The sequence below is a fragment of the Kogia breviceps genome, chromosome 1 (genome assembly GCF_026419965.1).
Source record: "Kogia breviceps isolate mKogBre1 chromosome 1, mKogBre1 haplotype 1, whole genome shotgun sequence".
In the NCBI taxonomy this organism is placed as follows: domain Eukaryota; kingdom Metazoa; phylum Chordata; class Mammalia; order Artiodactyla; family Physeteridae; genus Kogia; species Kogia breviceps.
The window spans coordinates 31,684,255-31,703,629 of NC_081310.1; the positions used below are offsets into that span (position 1 = coordinate 31,684,255).

Here is a 19,375-nt window from a genome sequence, read left to right on the forward strand (position 1 = left end):
TCTTTCCTTTTGTTTGTTTTAGAACATCTTGTAAAGAGAGCGAGAACTTTTTCCCTACAAGTCTAAAGTAGATAAGGAAGCTGTCTTGCTTATAAACTAAAGTAAGATCACACACTGGCCCTTATACATTTCCCCTTCCTTTCTTAAATATTTTGCAGAGCCCGGAAGAAGATAGTTTTTTGGGGAAAGACGCAACAAATTGAGGGATTTGTGCCTGTCAAAAGGAAGCACACAATCTATTTATATTCAGGAAAAAAAGTTAAAATGCTTATAATTTTGGTACATTTTATAATGCACCACAGTGCAACCAAAATAAAGGTTAAATGGATGAAGAATGAAGGAACACTCCCTGGGTTGTGATTCTTTGTTCCAGTGTTGTGTACACTGGCTCTTATATCATTCCCTCCTTGCAAGCAAGGGAAAAATAGAGACATACCTGAGGACATTTTTAGTAGTTTCTTGGGAGAAGATTGTTTTGTTGTGTAATGATCTTAGAATTTATCCCTTTCTAGGAAGTGCTGAGGTGCTTAGAACATTTAATTACCTTACAAAAAAGGGGAACTTGGCTTAACCTATTATACCTTATTCAATGGATGAGAAAGTGGATTAGAAGATAAAAGGTGTGAAGACTTAAACTACCAAGGGAATTAACTTGTGTTTTACTTTAATTAAGAGAACAGATAAAAGGCAGAGGCTTTAATTATGTTGACATCTCTTAATCTAAAACCACATAATATAGTATTATCACATTCTTTTTTGTGAGTTATTTTAAAATTTATTTTATTGAAATATAGTTGATTTACAATGTGTTAATTTCTACTGTACAGCAGTGATTCAGTTATATATGCATTGTTTTAAAAATTTATTTATTTATTTATTTTTGGCTGCGTTGGGTCTTTGTTGCTGCGTGCTGTCTTTCTCTAGTTGTGGCGAGCGAGGGCTGCTCTTTGTTGCAGTGTACAGGCTTTTCATTGCGGTGGCTTCTCTTGTTGCAGAGCAAGGGCTCTAGGTGAGCGGGCTTCAGTAGTTGTGGCGCATGGACTCTAGAGCGCAGGCTCAGTAGTTGTGGCGCAGGGGCTTAGTTGCTCCGAGGCATGTGGGATCATCCTGGACCAGGGCTCGAACCCGTGTCCCCTGCATTGGCAGGCGGATTCTTAACCACTGCGCCACCAGGGAAGCCCCTGCTACTTTTTTTTTAATATTCTCTATCACAAATCTGAAAGTGTTACTTTGCCAAAATGTTTGAATTCAGTATTTAAAGTTATTTTCAGTGACTTGACTGTTGTGACTCTATTGCAGACATTTGAATCAGCTGTGCAAGAGAATGTCAGCATTAATGGGCAAGCATGGCAGGAAGCTTCAGACAATTACTTTATGGGTATGTGATTTTGCTTTGTCCCTCTGTCATTCATTTCTGAGTTATTTTTGTGGCTAGTTTTATTTTTTTACTTTATTTTATTTTTGGTCGTGCTGCAAGGCTTGCAGGGTCTTAGTTCCCCAACCAGGAATCGAACCTGTGTGGAGTCCTAACCACTGGACCGCCAGGGAATTCCCTCTAGTTTTATTTTGAGTGCTAATTCTTAATCCCCATTTTCAGTGTCCCTTCTTTTAAAATTCCTTTAGTGGTAGAGTTCCTTTGCTGGGAAAAAGAGAAAACTAATCTAGAAGACTATTGAGGTCATAAGCTGAGCCACACAACGTAGTGGTTACTGTGATCCTTTATATTGATACATACTATCTGGCATTCCCAACGAGACTTTCATCTGATTAAACTTCAAAAGTACCCTTGTCAGTAGCTTATTGGAAAATACTGTACAACTATCCCCAGATGAAGAAACAGGTCCAGAGAATCCCTATGCTTGGTACTTTATAAATCAAGTTGTATTTTTACAAGTGATCCTTTGAGTAGATAGTGAAGTACTCTTAGAAATGTGAAGTTAAACTATAAAAGTACCATGTAAAGGATGAGGTCAGTATTTGTAGAAACCTCCTTGATAAAACAGAATGTTTTCCTGGTGTAGAGCAGACTGGATTGTACCCTAACTAATGATGTTGACATATCTAAAGAAATAAAAGTTTTAATAGAAAGAAAATGGTCAGTGTAGGAAGGAAAAAAATGTAGTAGAAAAAGAATGTTCAGTGTGGGAAGAGAGGCAGAACTCTCCAGCAATGTCCAGGAGAAGGGCTGCCCCAATAAGAGAACTGGAGTGTCTTGTTGGTCCCCATGGTGGTAGTACGGAGACTTGACCAGCATAGATTGGTATCACTGCTAGCTGTTCAGATTAACCACTTATACCCTTGAGCTTATTCCAAGCCCATCAAGTAATTCTCTGTGGCTATAATTTTTCTCCCCAGCATTAAGATAATTCTTTGCCCAGAAGACATCACTGTTTAATCCTCGGCATTATTATAGTTATTTTTCAAAGTCACCAAAGGTCACTTTCTGGTTTATATATTAAAATGGAAAAAATAACATCAGATTTTCCAGATATTATCAGAGTGATTGTCAATGAGTGGGGGAGGGGCAGTGTATCAGAATCACCTAGGAGTATTTTCAAACTACACAGCTTCTACTGTGTGTTCATCTGACTCTTGTTCTTTGAAGTCACCTCGGAATCGCTTTATTGTTTGGTCCAGACTGTCTTCAGCAATATGATTCATCAGTTTATAGATTACCATGTATTTTCTGACAGGTTGGCAGCCTGGGCGGATGGCTCTGAAGTGTGGATATTCTCTCTCCCTTTTCCCCCTTATAACTCTGAGGGGAAATAGTTGAGAATACTACATTTTTACCTTCTTTCATGGGCACTTGATAAATGCCAGACACTATGCCAAATTCCAGGAAATAGATGAAAAGATATGGTTCTTACCATTTAGGAGCTCATCATTAAGGAAAGGAAATGGACAAAGAATCACTATTACTCTTTAGGAAGTGGGAGAAGACATAATAGAGTAGGTTGTTGTTAAAGGAAATTTATTTAATAAGTAAGCGTGTGCTAGACAGAAAGGAGGTAGGAAGGACATTTGAAGCAAAGAGAAAAGCATATGCAAAGGCACAAAGGAGTGATATGTTTGCAAAATGTCAGCAGTGAATTGGGAATACTGATGACAGATGTGGCCAGAAAGATAAGTTGAGACCAGATGACAAAAAGCCCTGTAGGATATGCTGAGGAATCTGCACTTTATCCTGTAGGTAATAGGAAGCTGGTGAAGGTTTTTAAAGTAAAATTACAGTAGTCCCTTCTTATCTGAGGAGGATATGTTCCAGGATGCCCAGTGGATGCCTGAAATCTCAGATACTACCAAACCCTATATCTACTATTTAAAAAAAAATTTTATTGAAGTATAGTTGATTTACAATGTTGTTAATTTTTTCTGTACAGTAAAATGACTCTGTTATACATATATGTATATTCTTTTTCATATTCTTTTCCATTATGGTTTGTTACAGAATATTGAATATAGTTCCCAGTGCTATAAAGTACGACCTTGTTGTTTATCCATCCTGTATATATCTATGATAAAGTTTAATTTAGAAATCAGGCACAGCAAGAGATTAACAGCTATAACTAATAATAAAATAGAACAATTATAATAATACACTGTAATGAAAGTTATGTAAATGTGATCTCTCTCCCTCACTCTCAGAATATCTTATTGTACAAATTTAATGCCTTTTCCATCTTAACTAAGGACTTATCATGCAATGTGGCTGTAACTTTTGCAGTTTGAGGTACAACAACAAAGCTAGCACAGATTTCTTTTACCTTCACAATTTCATGGATAGAAAATTTATTCGTACTGTCGATCTTAGCAACTTCAGCATACAATTTTTTTCCTTTATTAAGTTGTGAACTTTCACCTTTTCATTTAATGGAAGCACTTTACAGCTTCTCTTTGCCATATTTGAATTGCCAGCATCACTACTCTTGTGCTTTGGGCCCATTATTAAGTATCAATAAAATAAGGGTTACTTGAAAACAAGCACCACGATACTGCAGCAATGGCTACCAAGTGACTAATGGGCAGGATACACTGGACAAAGGGATGATTCATGTCCTGGGTGGGACAGAGCAGGATGTCGCGAGATTTCATCATGCCCCTCAGAATGGCACACAATTTAAAACGTATAAATTTTCCATGTAATATTTTCAGACCATGGTTGACCGTGGGTAACTGAAACTGCAGAAAGTGAAACCACAGATAAGGGTGCACTACTATAACAAGAAAAGGCTTGTGTTTTAGAAAGCTAACTGCTGGCTGTGTGGGGGACAGATTGGAGAAGGGAGAAATTCCAGGGAGAACCTCTAAGACCTTAGGACGTTATTGCAGTAATACACCAAAAGGTGGTGAAGACTTACCCTAAGAAAGGAGAGAAGAGGACAGGTTCAAGAGATGTTAGCAGATAGAGTTAATAGGATCTGTGTCTGATCTGATACATAGAATCAATAAGTAAGCTTCACAAGGGCAGAGGTTTTTGTCTGTTTTGTTGATTGAGATCATTGTGCAAATGAGTGAATGAATAAAAGAATGAATGAATGTGCAAATGAAACCAACTTCCTCCCTGCCCCTCTACCCTGAAAGGACTTGAATTCAATAAGGCTGGACCTGACACATTTAAGAATTAAAAGGTAAGTTCCTTGAGAGCAGGGATTATATATTTTTTTCTCATCACTATGTTTTCAATACTTGGCTTGGCACACAGTACATATTTGTTAGATTAATGACAAATTCTTCCCTGCTCAAATTTACACATTTCAGTTTTGTAGCTTTATCATTAGGTGGCGCCAAGAAACCATTTTCTTCTCTATATGGAAGATTTAGCTGGGAGACTTGTTTTTTAAAACTGATTGTGAAATAGTTACAATATTCCTTTCAGGCTGGTGATTGAACTTTTTAAATAATAAATTAAAATATAGGGAAGACTGCTCATTTAAATGAGTATTCAAAGTAAGAAATGACTATATTTTATAATACTCTCAGAAGAAGTAATTTAATTGGACTTAGTGAATATTTTTTTCATGAATGCAAGACCATACATGATATATACCTCATTAATCTTTATGATATATATGTTTATGCTGATGTATGTCAGAAGTCTCAAAATGTTCTCAAAATATATAACATGTTTCAGACTTCTCCCTAATGAAGCTCTACTCAATAAAATAAATAGATCTATTTCTATCATAGACTTTGACATAGCAGAACACAAATGACATAAGACCAGTTAAGCTGAGGACCTAGCTCTTTAGTATTTTTAGCTACTTAGTATTTGCTACTTTTTAAAGTGATTTTCAAAATAAAGTTGATGTATCCCCTGCATTCATTTCATCTGGGGTGCTTAATTTCTGGGCCCCATTCCCGAGAACTCTACTAGGAGTCAAAATTTCTGCACTTCTCCTTACCAAAGAGTATGTACTGAATGATTTCATTTATGTAAAATTCTAGGAAATGAAAACTAGAATATAGTGACAAAAATTTGATCGGCGATTGCCTGGGGATAGAGAGCAGTTTGGGAGGAGCAGGAGGGAGAGATTACAAGGGAGCATGAGGAAACTTTTAGAGGTTATGGTTGTATTCATTATCTTGACTGTAGTGGTGGTTTCAAGGGTATACACATATGTCAAAACTTATCAAATCGTATACATTAAATATGTGCAGCTCACTGTATGACAGTTATACCTCAATAAAGCTGTTTTTTAAAAAGTAAAAAAAAATTTCTGCACTTCTGACAAGTTCCCCAGGTGATTATTCATTGTTTTAGAGTTTGAGAATCAGTACATTTGACTCTTGAACAATTCATGTTTGAACTACAAGAGTCCACTTATACAGGGATTCTTTTCACCAAATACAGTACGACACCATTTGTAGTTGGTTGAATCCACAGATGTGGAAACTCTAAAGTTTCCACAGAAGGCAAACTATAAAGTTATGCTTGGATTTTTGACGGCAAGGATGGTTGGTGCCCCTAACCTCCACGTTGTGCAAGGGTACTTTAAAACATAGGAAAGCAACTGATAAGATAGCTTTAGCCAAATCAAAGAAACTCTAAAGTCACCATATCTTTTACATTTTCCTACCATTTATCCAGTTGTGCCTGTTTCAGATCTAGCTACTCTACTCACTGCTATTGTCACAGCTTTGATTCACCACATGATAAAGTCAAAACTTATTAGCATCCCTGATGTTAAATGTTCTTTACAGTGTGGCTCTTCTATATATTATCATCCTTTTTTCCTTATACTTTAACCTGCAGCCATTTAGATCTTTTTCTGTTTCCTAAAGACTCTTTGATCTTGCAGATACTGGTTTCTCTGCCTCAAATGCATCTCCCTATTATTTTTTTCCCTACCTTTTTTTATGCAGTGGATTTACACTTATATTTCAAGTTCCAAATCAAATGTTATTTTCTCTTTAAAGTCTTAAATTCCCAAGGCAGAGTTAGTGTTCCACTGTTCTTTGTCCTGATAGCATTTTGTTCATACCTCTACTGTATTTATTTAGTTGTTTTGCAGTTGTATGTCTGTTTCTTCCAGTGAACCGTGAGCTCTTAGAGAACAGGGATTATGTTATGTTCATCTTTGTATTTCTCTGATTTAGGCTTGGCTTCCCATAGGGGCCCAGTAAGTAATCGACTGTTCAATGAATAAATGAATCAATTACCAAAGTGGGGCATCCATTAACTTGCCATATTTGTTTTCCTTAAATTTTGTGTTTTCTAAATTTGGTTTATTATGTTACATTTTCATATAGAATATTTAAAAATGTGTTTTAAGGCATTTTTTAATATTATTTTTCCCTCAAAATAGATTCTGATATCAAAGTCCTTGAAGACCAGTTTGATGAAATCATAGTTGATATAGCCACAAAACGTAAGCAGTATCCCAGAAAGATCCTTGAATGTGTCATCAAAATCATAAAAGCAAAACAAGAAATTCTGGTAAGATGATTTACCTTTAAAATAGTAAATTTATGTAATGTCTATTTTACTACAGTAAAAAAATTAAAATATGAGATCCAAGTGGAGGTAAATGACATCTTGTTTTCTTTGTCTTTCCTGCCTCACTTACTACTGTTTGTCTCCTTCTAAGTCACACTAGGTTTTGAATACAGCTGATGATAAAATAAAATAGAATTTGAAGATGGAAGACTGACAGTGACTTAATTCTGAGAACAGGAGGGAAAAAAAAATGTATTTTTTTTAAACCTTTTCCTTCTATCCGTCATTTGTGTTTGGCACATTATTTGTATATGTTTATGTATTTTGGAAGACCCTTTAGTTAAATCGATGATGAAGATTCACTACCTGTTTTATAACACCAACATTTGCTTTATGAATTGTGTATAATTTGTTTTGCTCCAAAAATCATGATGAGGTGGTAGTAGGTTTGCTGGGAATGGCATTGCCTCTGGAGTGAGACATACATGTTGCTTTCGATTGTGCTTTACTTTTTGTCATTAGTTTTTGAAATTAGCATACTTTCACATATAAATTTTCTAGTTGCTTTCCTTTCAGGAATTGTTTCAGAGAGTGAAGACAGGTACTTTCTCTAAAACATTTTAGTTATCATTCTGTGAGGAAAAAATAATTATAAGCAAAATTTTTCATTTTTTTCTTCCATAGAAGTCAGTCCTCCCTTTGCCTCATCCACTTTTAAAGTTTCCTCGGGAAAAACATTCAAAATGTATTTATTTTCCAACATCTCCCTCTCTATTACTACCCTTCCTCCCCCACCAAAACCTAGTAATCAGTATTACATAAAAGAAAGGAAGTTGGCCAGCCTAGGTGGGGTACTGCTGTGGAAGTTTAAAATTGATGCAGAATGGATGGGGTGAGGATACTAAATACAGCTTTTTAAAAAAACAAAGAAACAGCAACAACAACAACAAAACCGTTTTGGCTCCCGCTACTTTGGGCATGAGAAAGGAGAGACATTCTTCTCTTTCTTTTTGCCTGAATTTTGGATCCCGTTCTTATAGTTCTGCTATTGCAGTCCCAGTGTATCACAGGATATATAGGTAGGCATTAGTGTGCTGATGTGGTAGTGGCCTGGCCACTTTTTAAAACAGAGTTTCTGTGGGAATATGAGTTCTGAGTTCTAAACACTTGTCTTGAAATGAACTTTTGAAAAACAGTCCATTCATAATTTGAAAACTACCTTGTACTCTATAAACACAAGATTCCTTTTTTTTTTTTTGGCTGCACCTTAGTTCCTTGACCAGGGATTGAGCCCTGACCCTCAGCAACAAAAGCATGGAGTCCTAACCACTAGACCACCAGGGAATTCCCTCTTACGCTTTTTTATGGTGCTATATCTTACTGTATGCAGTAGGTGGCAATACTATAAAAGGTATAATTCAGACTTAGTTTGATCTTTTCTTCTTTTCTCCTCCCTTCCCTACAGATTTTCAGGATCTAATTTTGGGGTTTTTTGTTTGTTTTGGTTTTTTTTGGCAAAAGAATGGTACTACTGACTAATAATATATTTGTTTATATAAACTGAAGAAAATGTTTGTATGAGGCACTAAGTAGTTAAATCTGTTTTAATTTATTTTATGTTTAGAAGCAATACCACCCTGTTGTACATTCATTGGACCTAAAATATGACCCTGATCCAGGTGAGTCAGTGTTTATTTATGGTAAAAGTTAAGCATGAGCTTGTAATTTTCAGGAGTTCCTGATACTCTTTTAAAGGTTTCAGCATCAAGGGTATGTTCCCTTTGACGCTCTAACTCACTACCAGTCATCAGTGTTTAACTCTTTTTTTCACTTAGGATTATAAGAACTTGCTGTAAACCTTCCAACTCAGAATCTCCAGGGCTAGGACCCAGGAATCTGGACTTTTATTAAGCACTCTCCTGACCTAGACTATTATAACACCTTGTCAATCTCTAACTTCTGTTATAATACCCTCTTATCTCTAATGCTATTAAACCATCCATTCTTTGCATTACAGCCAAAGTTATACTATTAAAGCACTCATGGTGTCTCTCCTCAGTGTGATAACCATCACTGGTTTCTCATCATTTATAGAATAAAATCCAACAAAAATATAACGTTGAACTTAAGAAGAGATACATACACTTGTTATGCCTTTGAACTCAATTCTGTTTCCACTTAGGTGCATCCTGTAAATCACAAAGAAATAAAATTTATACCAATTTTGTAAATCCAGCAATAGAACTGACTTTGCTAAAAATGTGGATCATATGTATTTTTTAATGACTCTATTCTCACATTAAAAAATTTCTAGCAGTTTTCTTGAGACCTTTTGAAATTTGCCTTTGGTGCTCAAGAGTACCATTTCTGAAGTATCAGTAAAACAGTTAAGACCTTCATTTATTTGTATGGGATTTCTGTACATATGACTTTGAGTACCTCAGCCTTGTTGAATTCTGATTTACTTTCTAACATGTCCCCTTGCCCTTCTTAAGTGTCCCAAGCCAATGGGATAAACTGAGAGGGAGAAGTAAAGATACTCTGAAATTGGTTAAAATCACAGCACTCACTGTATTTGATAATATAAATTGACCTAACACTTAATTGTCAAGTGTTAAGGACCTAACACTTAATTGTCATGGTTCACTAAAAAGGGTTAGTTGCCAAAATGCAGTGGTTGACATATACTTGTTTTAGTTTTGAACAACAAAAAAGTAATAATTGAAAAATGTGTTGTCACAATATACTCAAGTATTACTTTTTAACTATAGTTAATTCTCCAAAGAAACTTGGTAACCTTTTTATCTTAGGAGGGAAAACAGGTTTATTTAAATGATCCTTTGATGGTCTACATGATTTTCTTTCTACCATTCCAGTTATGTAGTATTAGTGGAAAAATCTTCTTTGTCATGTGATTCTGACTTCACAGTTAAGTAAATAATTAGAATCTATCTTTTGGATAAATTTAGAGATTTTTGTCATTATACATTTTCATAATGTTTATAAGCTTAGGATAGCAACAGCTCTTTAAGCACAGCAAAATTAACTTATAGTTTTATTAACTGGATGTCCTTGGGCAAGTCACTTGACTTCAAGTCTCAGTTTCTTTATGATGAAGTCTACATAGCCTGATGCTTTAGGTGTGAATTCCAGCTCTGTCACTAAATGTTACAGAAATGTCCTGCCTACTCATTGAGGTTGTTATGAATCACATGAGATAAGGGGGTCTATAAACTGTAGCTAAAATATATAAGTAGTAGTTTATAAGGAGATGCTATGTAATAATAACCCTATTATAAATCCTATCCCTGGGCTTCCCTGGTGGTGCAGTGGTTAAGAATCCCCTGGGTTCGAGCCCTGGTCTGGGAAGATCCCACATGCCACGGAGCAACTAAGCCCATGTGCCACAACTGCTGAGCCCACGTGCCCGTGGGCACGGGCAACTACCGAAGCCCGTGCTCCGCAACAAGAGAAGCCACCACAATGAGGAGCCCGCACACAACAACGAAGACCCAACGCAGCCAAAAATAAATAAATGAATTTATTAAAAAATAAAATAAATAAATCCTATCTCTTTTACAGTGGTACACCTTATAATACTACATAGCCTATAATACATTCAATTGATAAAATCATATGAAAGTAATTAAAATGGCTTAGGAGAAAAGTGGAAAGCATAAATTTGTGTAGAAGTTAAAAATCTGAGTAAGTTACATGGGAAAACTTTTTAGGAAACTTCTTGGAATTTTGTTTGTTTGTTATTAGAATATTAAGTGATATCAGGCTTATTTGAAAGCTGGCACTTTTTTTTTTTTTTTAAACATCTTTATTGGAGTATAACTGTTTTACAATAGTGTGTTAGTTTTTCCTTTACAACAAAGTGAATCAGTTATACATATACATATGTTCCCATATCTCTTCCCTCTTGATCACCCTCTCTCCCACCCTCCCTATCCCACTTTTAAAGAAGGTTGTCTGGTTTTCAAAACATGTTATTTAAGCAATGTATATAACAATTATTTGGCATAGTTATGTTAGGAACTCTGGGGGATATGGAGATAAAAAAGATTCTCCCCATAAAGAGCTTATGTCTGAGTAGAAATAAGAGATAAACATAAAACAGGATTCTTTCATGCTCTCCAACTGATTCCTTTCCCGGTTTTCCCCATCCGAGTAAACAGCACCTTCACCTACGTACTGCTTTAGTGAGAAGTCAACTTTGATTCTTTCCTCTCCTGAACTCATCTACAATCCATCAATAAGTCCTACAAATTATTCCTTTGAAATATAATCTCACATTCATCCACTTCTCTTCACCTCTCTATTATCACCTCTAATCTAGGTCACCATCACTCTAGCCAGGATTTGTAGACATGCTTTCCTGAAGGTCTTCTGTTTCAGTCTTATTCTCTTCCAATCCATCGCACACATCTCAAGCAGAGTTGATTTTTTTTTTTTTTTTTAAGATTTCTCTTTTTTTTCCTCAAAGTATTTGCATTACTTTATTTATTTATTTATTTTTTTGCTGTACGTGGGCCTCTCACTGCTGTGGCCTGTCCCATCGTGGAGCACAGGTTCCGGACGCGCAGGCTCAGCGGCCATGGCTCACGGGCCCAGCCGCCCCGCGGCACGTGGGATCCTCCCGGACCGGGGCACGAACCCGCGTCCCCTGCATCGGCAGGCGGACTCCCAACCGCTGTGCCAGCAGGGAAGCCCAAGCAGAGTTGATTTTTTAAAAACATTATTTGAAATATTTCAGACATATGGAAAACATGGAGTATAACATAATGAACATCTTTGTACTTACCGCTTATTTTTAAGGGCTATTCAAATTTGCCAAACTTGGGTCAGACCTTCTTAGGAATTAAAAGATATGGATACAGTTGAAACTTTCTTTGTACCCTTCACCATCCCATTCCACTCCCTCTTACTTGAGAAGTAACCACCATCCTCAAGGTTAGTGGATCCTTCCTATCCATGTTTTTATGCTTTTATTGATACTTTATCAATGTATCCATAAACAATGTATGGCATTTGTTTTAAAATTTTACATATATTGTATCATACCAGTCATATCATTCTGCAACTTATTTTCCCTCCTCAATATTTTATACACACATATCTCTCTATTCATGTAAATAATATTCCTGAGTATGAATACACCTCTGTAAATCCATTCCTCTACTGAGGGACACTTAGTTTCTTTTCTTTTTTTTTGGCTGTTATAAACAACATTACAATGAATATTTTTATACCTGTGTCCTTGTAAAGTGTAAATATGTCACAGATTTTGTGGGGTAGATTTCTGAAAGCAAAATTTCTAGGTCCACAGGGCTTGTCTCTGTTCAGCTTTATTACATATGAGCTTTACTACCCCTCCAAAAGAGTCATATCCGTTTACCGTCCCACCCGCAATATTTGAAAGTTCTTGCTTCTCTACATTTTGCCAACAATTATTACCGTCAGGCTTTCTGTATTTTTTTTTTTTCCGCCAATTTGATGGACATGCGGTAGTATTTAAAGTATGGTTGAGCATCCTTGAATTGCCTATTTATATTCTTTGCCTGTTTTTTGGTTGGGTTATTTGAATTTTCCTTATTCATTTCTAAGAGTCATATACACAGGCACATGAACATACATGCACACACACATTATGGATATTTGTGTTATAAGCACTGTAAATATTTGCTCTAAATTTTTGGCTTGTCTTATAACTTTATAATGACCTTTTATATATGTTTACATAAGTTTTAATGTAGTCAGATTTACCAGAGTTTTTCCATTATAAATGCTCTTTCAGTGTCTTTAAGTGTCTATCTAAATGACATAAAGATCCTTTGTTATTTTATTTGTAGACTTTTGATTATCATGTTTAGGTCTTGAATACAACTGAATTAAAAGAAAAATTTTATAAGGAAGGGATCTAATTTCTACTGTACTGGTAGCCAGTTGTCTTGGCATCATTTATTGAATAGTCCATCTCTTTACTACTGCTTTGTAATGTCAGTCTCTAATATACTAAGTTTCCATGTATTTGGGCGTCTGTTTCTGGGCTCTGTCTCTCTTTTTCTTTTTTTTTTTCTGGCACCGCGGCTTGTGGGATCTTAGTTCCCTGACCAGGGATTGAACCCTGGCCCTTGCCAGTGAAAATGTGGAGTCTTAACCACTGAACCACCAGGGAATTCCCCTGGATTCTCTTTTTAACGTTATTGGTTGACTTGGCTGTCTCAGCGCCATTACCACACTTTTTAAGTTTCTGTAGTTTAAAAGAAGTCTTGATATCTTGCAATTTCTTCCAAATTTTGTTGCCTGTCTTTGGCCCTTTGCTCTTCCATAGGAATTGTTAGGATCAACTTGTAAAATTGCTTGAAAAATCTTATTGGGATTTGATTGGAAGTGCATTTAATTTATAGATAAATTTGTAGAGAAGTGCCACGTTTACAATATATGTCTTCCCATTTGTGAACATATTATATCTCATTTTGGGTTTTTCAAAATGTCCTCCAATAGTGTTTTATAAACACATGTAATAAAGATGTTTATAAGAGTGCTGCCTGCTTGCTATGTTGAAAACAGTGTTATTTAAGGGACTGGATCTGAGAAGATATTCTGTAATGCATGTAGAGAAGTGTTTAAAGACATGTAATAAAGATAGTTTTAAGAAAAAAATAGCATTTTATAAATTTCTCCACATAGGTTTTACACATCTTTTATTTGTTCCTAGATACCTTTTTGTAGCTATTGTAAATGGTAACATTTTGGGATTACACATTGTAATTGAATATTCCTGGTGTTTAGGAATACCGTCGATTTTTATTTGCTGAACTCTTATTAGTTCTCATGGATTATCTAATTCCAACTAGATTTTTAAAAATATAGATAATCATATCATTTGCAAGTAATGCTAGGTTTTATCTTTTTCCTAACTTTATACATGTTCTATTTTTGTCTTATTATTACATTGATTAGAGCCTCTGTTATAAATATTTAGGGGGTATGGGAGGGATAAATCAGGAGTTTCGGATTAGCAGATACAAACTACTACATATAAAACAGATAAACAACAAGGTCCTAATGTATAGCACAGGGAACTATATTCAAAGTCCTATAATAAACCATAATGGAAAAGAATATGAAAAACAATATATATATATGTATAACTGAATCAGCTTGCTGTACCCCAGAAACTAACACAGCATTATAAATCAACTCTACTTCAACAAAAAAATTTTTAAGGAAAAAAAACCAACCTCCAGTGTAATGTTGAATACTGGTAATGATAGTGGCCATGATATATATATTTTTTAAAAATTTATTTATATTTGGCTGCGATTGGTCTTCGTTGCTACGCGGGCTTTCTCTAATTGTGGCGAGCAGGGGCTACTCTTGGTTACGGTGTGTGGGCTTCTCGTTGCGGTGGCTTCTCTTGTTGCGGAGCATGGGCTCTAGGTGAGCGGGCTTCAGTAGTTGCCGCATGTGGGCACAGTAGTTGTGGCTCGCGGGCTCTAGAGCGCAGGCTCAGTAGTTGTGGTGCATGGGCTTAGTTGCTCCGTGGCATGTGGGATCTTCCTGGACCAGGGCTCGAACCCGTGTCCCCCGCATTGGTAGGCGGATTCTTAACCACTGTGCCACCAGGGAAGCCCAGTGGCCGTGATATTTTAAAATTATGAATAAATGTTTAATTTTAGTGAACATTTCTTTTGCATCAACTGAGATCATATACTTGTTTGACCAACTTTATTGAGGTATAATTTACATACAATAAAATACATCCATTTTATGCATACAGTTTGAGTTTTGACAAATGTATACAACTATGTAACTGTGACCACAATTCAGATAACAGAATTTTTCATCACTCATGAAGTTCCCTTGTGCCCCTAGATCGTATGCTTTTTTGTCTCTAACTGTTAATATGGTGAGTTAACAGTGACAGATTTTTCTGATGGTTATCTTTGCGTTCTTAAGAGAAAACCCCACTTACTCATTAGTATATTTTTTCTTTTATACACTTGAATTAAATTTACTTATACTCTATACCTGTATTTTATTTAGTATATTACCCTATAGTGTATTTGCATCTGTAGTCACACAAAAAATATACATGTGTTTTAAAACATGCTGAACCTATTTGCAGGGCAGGAATAGAGACACAGACATAGAGAACGGATGTGTGGACATGGTGGGGCCGGGCAGGGAGGGTGGGGTGGGCTGGGAGATTGGGAGTGACATGTATACACTACCATGTGTAAACAAGATGGCTGGCATGAGCACGTTATAAAGCACAGGAAGCTCAGCTCGGTGCTCTGTGACGACCTAGATGGGCGGGATGGAGGATGGGAGGTGCAAGAGGGGGGATAGAGATATACATATGGCTGATGCACTTCATTGTACAGTGGAAACTGGCAGAACATTGTGGAGCAATTATACTCTAATAAGGAAAAAAATAATAGTAAAGCAGGTGAACTTTAATGAAAACAAACCAACGAACCATACTGTCCCTTTCCAGTTTTGTCATCAAGGTTATGCTGCCCTCATAAAACAGTGTCTAAATGTTAGAGGTTTTTTGTTCTTTGAAGAGTTGATAAGGTTCATGTATAAAACTGTGTGAGCCTGGTGTATGTATGGGGGTAAGTTTGACTTAACTGATTGAATATACTTAATGGTTATTGATTTCTTCAGGTTTTTAATTTTTTCTTGAATCAAATTTGGTAATATTTGTTTGGAAAATAGTCTGTTTCATCCATGTGTTCAATATGTTGGTATGAAACTGTTTGTACTAGTTGCTTGTAATTAAAAAAAATTGTTCCACATACGGTTATTTCTTTTTTTTTTTTTTTTTTTTTTTGCGGTACACGGGCCTCTCACTGCTGTGGCCTCTCCCGTTGCGGAGCACAGGCTCCGGACGCGCAGGCTCAGCGGCCATGGCTCACGGGCCCGGCCGCTCCGCGGCACGTGGGATCTTCCCGGACCGGGGCACGAACCCGTGTCCCCTGCATCGGCAGGCGGACTCTCAACCACTGCGCCACCAGGGAAGCCCCGGTTATTTCTTAATGTTTGTTTTTGCTTTCTCTCTTTTTTTTTTTTTTTTTTGCGGTATGCGGGCCTCTCATTGTTGTGGCCTCTCCCATTGCGGGGCACCGGCTCCGGACGCGCAGGCTCAGCGGCCATGGCTCACGGGCCCAGCCGCGTTGCGGCATGTGGGATCCTCCCGGACCGGGGCACGAACCCGCATCCCCTGCATTGGCAGGTGGACTCTCAACCACTGCGCCACCAAGGAAGCCTCTTTTTTTTTTCTTGATATCTTGCTCTAGACTTCTTTGTTTTTATTGGTCTTTGCAGAGAGTCAGCTTTTAGTTTTGCTGAGTTTCTCTATTGTTTTTTACTTTCCTGGTTCCTTGAGTTCTGATCTTATCTTTAGTGTGGTCTTCCTGCTTTCTTGAGCTTTCTCTGTTATTTTTAGCTTCTTGAGTTAAACACTTAAGTTTACTTTAGTCTTATTTTTTAATAAATATGTTTAAGGATACAGGTTTATCTCTAAGTCCTGCTTTAGCCATATCCTCGAGACATGACATGTAGAACTTTCATTATTCAGCTCTGAATATTTTTTTGTTTCCAAATATAGGAGTTTTACTATTTTCCCTCTTTTTTGCCATCTATCATGTTGATAGATTTTTCTTTATTCTCCTTTTTTCTGGTTTGGAAGCTATGTGCTATGCTCCTTTTCCTGTAGTGTTACATGTAAAATTTTACCATACTATAATTCTAAAATTATCTAACACAGTCGGGAGTTATACAGTATTTCAAGTCCCCTCCTGGGCAAGAAAAGGACTTTATTACACTTTACCCACTGAATAAGCACACCCCTCCCCCAATTTTCCTTCTTGTTTGTGTCTAGAACTTTAGCTCTTGTTAAAAAACACTTCAATAGTTGCTACTTTTTTGCACTCAGTGATTAATTAAATTTATAGCAAAATGTTCCAACTCTCTAATTGTCATCGCTTCCTTCTAGGTTTACTACTCTGATGGGTTTCTTAGGTACTTTGAGTAAAAGTCTGTGGGCGGTAGACTCTTAGTTTTTATTTCATGCTCTTGAATTTTGTTTTATTTACTTTCATTTACCATATGGAATATATTACATCATTATCTTTGACACTTATTTTTTTCTAGTGGCTTTATTGAGGTACAATTCATATACTATCCCGTTCACTCATTTAAAGTGTGCAACTAGATATTCACAGAATTTTATGCAGCCATCACCATAATTAATTTTTAAACATTTTCATCACTTCAAAAAGAAACCCCACATTCTCCCCCTAATCTCTCATCCCTCTCCCCTGGCCCTAGGCAACCACTAATCTGCTTTCTATCTCTATAGATTTGACTATTCTAGACATTTCTTATAAATTAACTCATGTAATATGTCATCCTTTAAGAATGGCTTCTTTGAATTAGCATGTTTTCAAGGTCCATGTTGTAGCATGTATCAGTATTTCATTTCTTTTTTTGCCAAATATTTATTTTATGGACATATCACATTTTATTTATCCATTTATCAATATATAGCTATTCTTGAGTTGTTTCTACTTTTGGTTGTTATGAATAATTCTGCTGTGAACACTTGTGTACAAGTTATTGTGTAGACATATGTTTACAGTTCTCTTGAGTATATATAGCTAGGAATGGGATTGCTGGATCATATGGGAACTCTTATGTTTAGAGGAACAGTTGAACTGTTTTCCAAAGTGGCTGCACCATTTCACATTTCCACCAGCAGTGTTAGAGGGTTCCAATTCCTCCACATCCTCATCAGCTCTTGTTATTTTCTGTCTTTTTGTTTTTTTTTAATTGGAGTAGAATTGCTTTACAATGTTATGTTAGTTTCTGCTATACAGTGAAGTGAATCAGCTGTATGTCTACCTATATCCCCACCCTCTTGGACCTCCCTCCCCCACTTCCTCCCCACCATCTAGGTTATCACAGAGCACAGAGCTGAGCTCCTGGTGCTATACAGCAGGTTCCCACTATCTATTTTACACATGGTAGTGTATTTATGTCAAACCTAATCTCCCAGTTCATCCCACACTCCCCTTCCCCCTCTGTGTCCACATGTCCGTTCTCTACGTCTGTGTCTGTATTCCTGCCCTACAAATAGGTTCATCTGTACAATTTTTCTAGATTCCACATATAGACATTAATACACGATACTTGTTTTTCTCTTTCTGGCTTATTTCACTCTGTATGACAGATTGTAGGTCCATCCACATCTCTGCAAATGACCCAATTTTGTTCCTTTTTATGGCTGAGTAATATTGCATTGTACATAGGTACCACATCTTCCTTATCCACTCATCTGTTGTTGGACATTTAGGTTGTTTACATGTCCTGTCTGTTGTAAATAGTGCTGCAATGAACATTGGGGTACATGTGTCTTTTTTTAAAATTTTTTTGTTTTGGCTAAGTTGGGTCTTCGTTGCTGCATGCAGGCTTCCTCTAGTTGCAGTGAGCAGGGGCTACTCTTCGTTGCGGTGCATGGACTTGTCATTGCAGTAGTCTCTTGTTGTGGAGCATGGGCTCTAGGCACACAGTCTTCAGTAGTTGTGGATCAGGGACTCTAGAGTGCAGGCTCAGTATTTGTGGTGCACGGGCTTAGTTGTTCCACATCTCGGACCAGGGCTCAAACCCGTGTCCCCTGCATTGGCAGGTAGATTCTTAATCACTGCACCACCAGGGAAGCCCTATGTGTCCTTCTGAATTATGGTTTTCTCAGGGTATATGCCCAGTATTGGGATTGCTAGGTGTTATGGTAGTTCTGTTTTTAGTTTTTTAAGGAACCTCCATACTGTTCTCCATAGTGGCTGTATCAATTTACATTCCCACCAACAGTGCAAAAGGGTTCCCTTTTCTCCACACCCTCTCCAGCATTTATTGTAGATTTTTTGATGATGGCCATTCTGACTGGAGTGAGGTGGTACCTCATTGTAGTTTTGATTTGCATTTCTCGAATAATTAGTGATGTTGAGCCTCTTTTCATGTGCTTCTTGGCCATCTGTATGTCTTCTTTGATGAAATATCTATTTAGGTCTTCCACCCATTTTTTAATTGGGTGGTTTATTTTTTTGATATTGAGCTCCATGAGCTGTTTGTATATTTTGGAGAAAAAAACCTTAGTCCATTGTTTCATTTGCAAATATTTTCTCCCATTTTGAAGGTTGTCTTTTTGTCTTGTTTATGGTTTTCTTTGCTGTGCAAAGGCTTTTAAGTTTAATTAGGTCCCATTTGTTTATTTTGGTTTGTATTTTCATTATTCTAGGAGGTGGGTGAAAAAAGATCTTGCTGTGGTTTATGTCAAAGAGTGTTTTTCCTATGTTTTCCTCTAAGAGTTTTATAGTGTCCGGTCTTAAATTTAGTTCTTTAATCCATTTGGAGTTTATT

General features: G+C 36.7%; 1 protein-coding gene across 1 annotated transcript in view; it reads left to right on the forward strand.

Moving 5' to 3' along the window:
* Positions 1-19,375, forward strand: part of NSL1 (NSL1 component of MIS12 kinetochore complex) — a 55,547-nt gene that overhangs the window by 1,405 nt on the left and 34,767 nt on the right. The window contains exons 2-4 of the mRNA XM_059073467.2: positions 1,300-1,378; positions 6,810-6,940; positions 8,565-8,619. Of these exons, the coding sequence (XP_058929450.2) occupies positions 1,300-1,378; positions 6,810-6,940; positions 8,565-8,619 (265 nt within the window). The remainder of the gene's footprint in view (positions 1-1,299; positions 1,379-6,809; positions 6,941-8,564; positions 8,620-19,375) is intronic.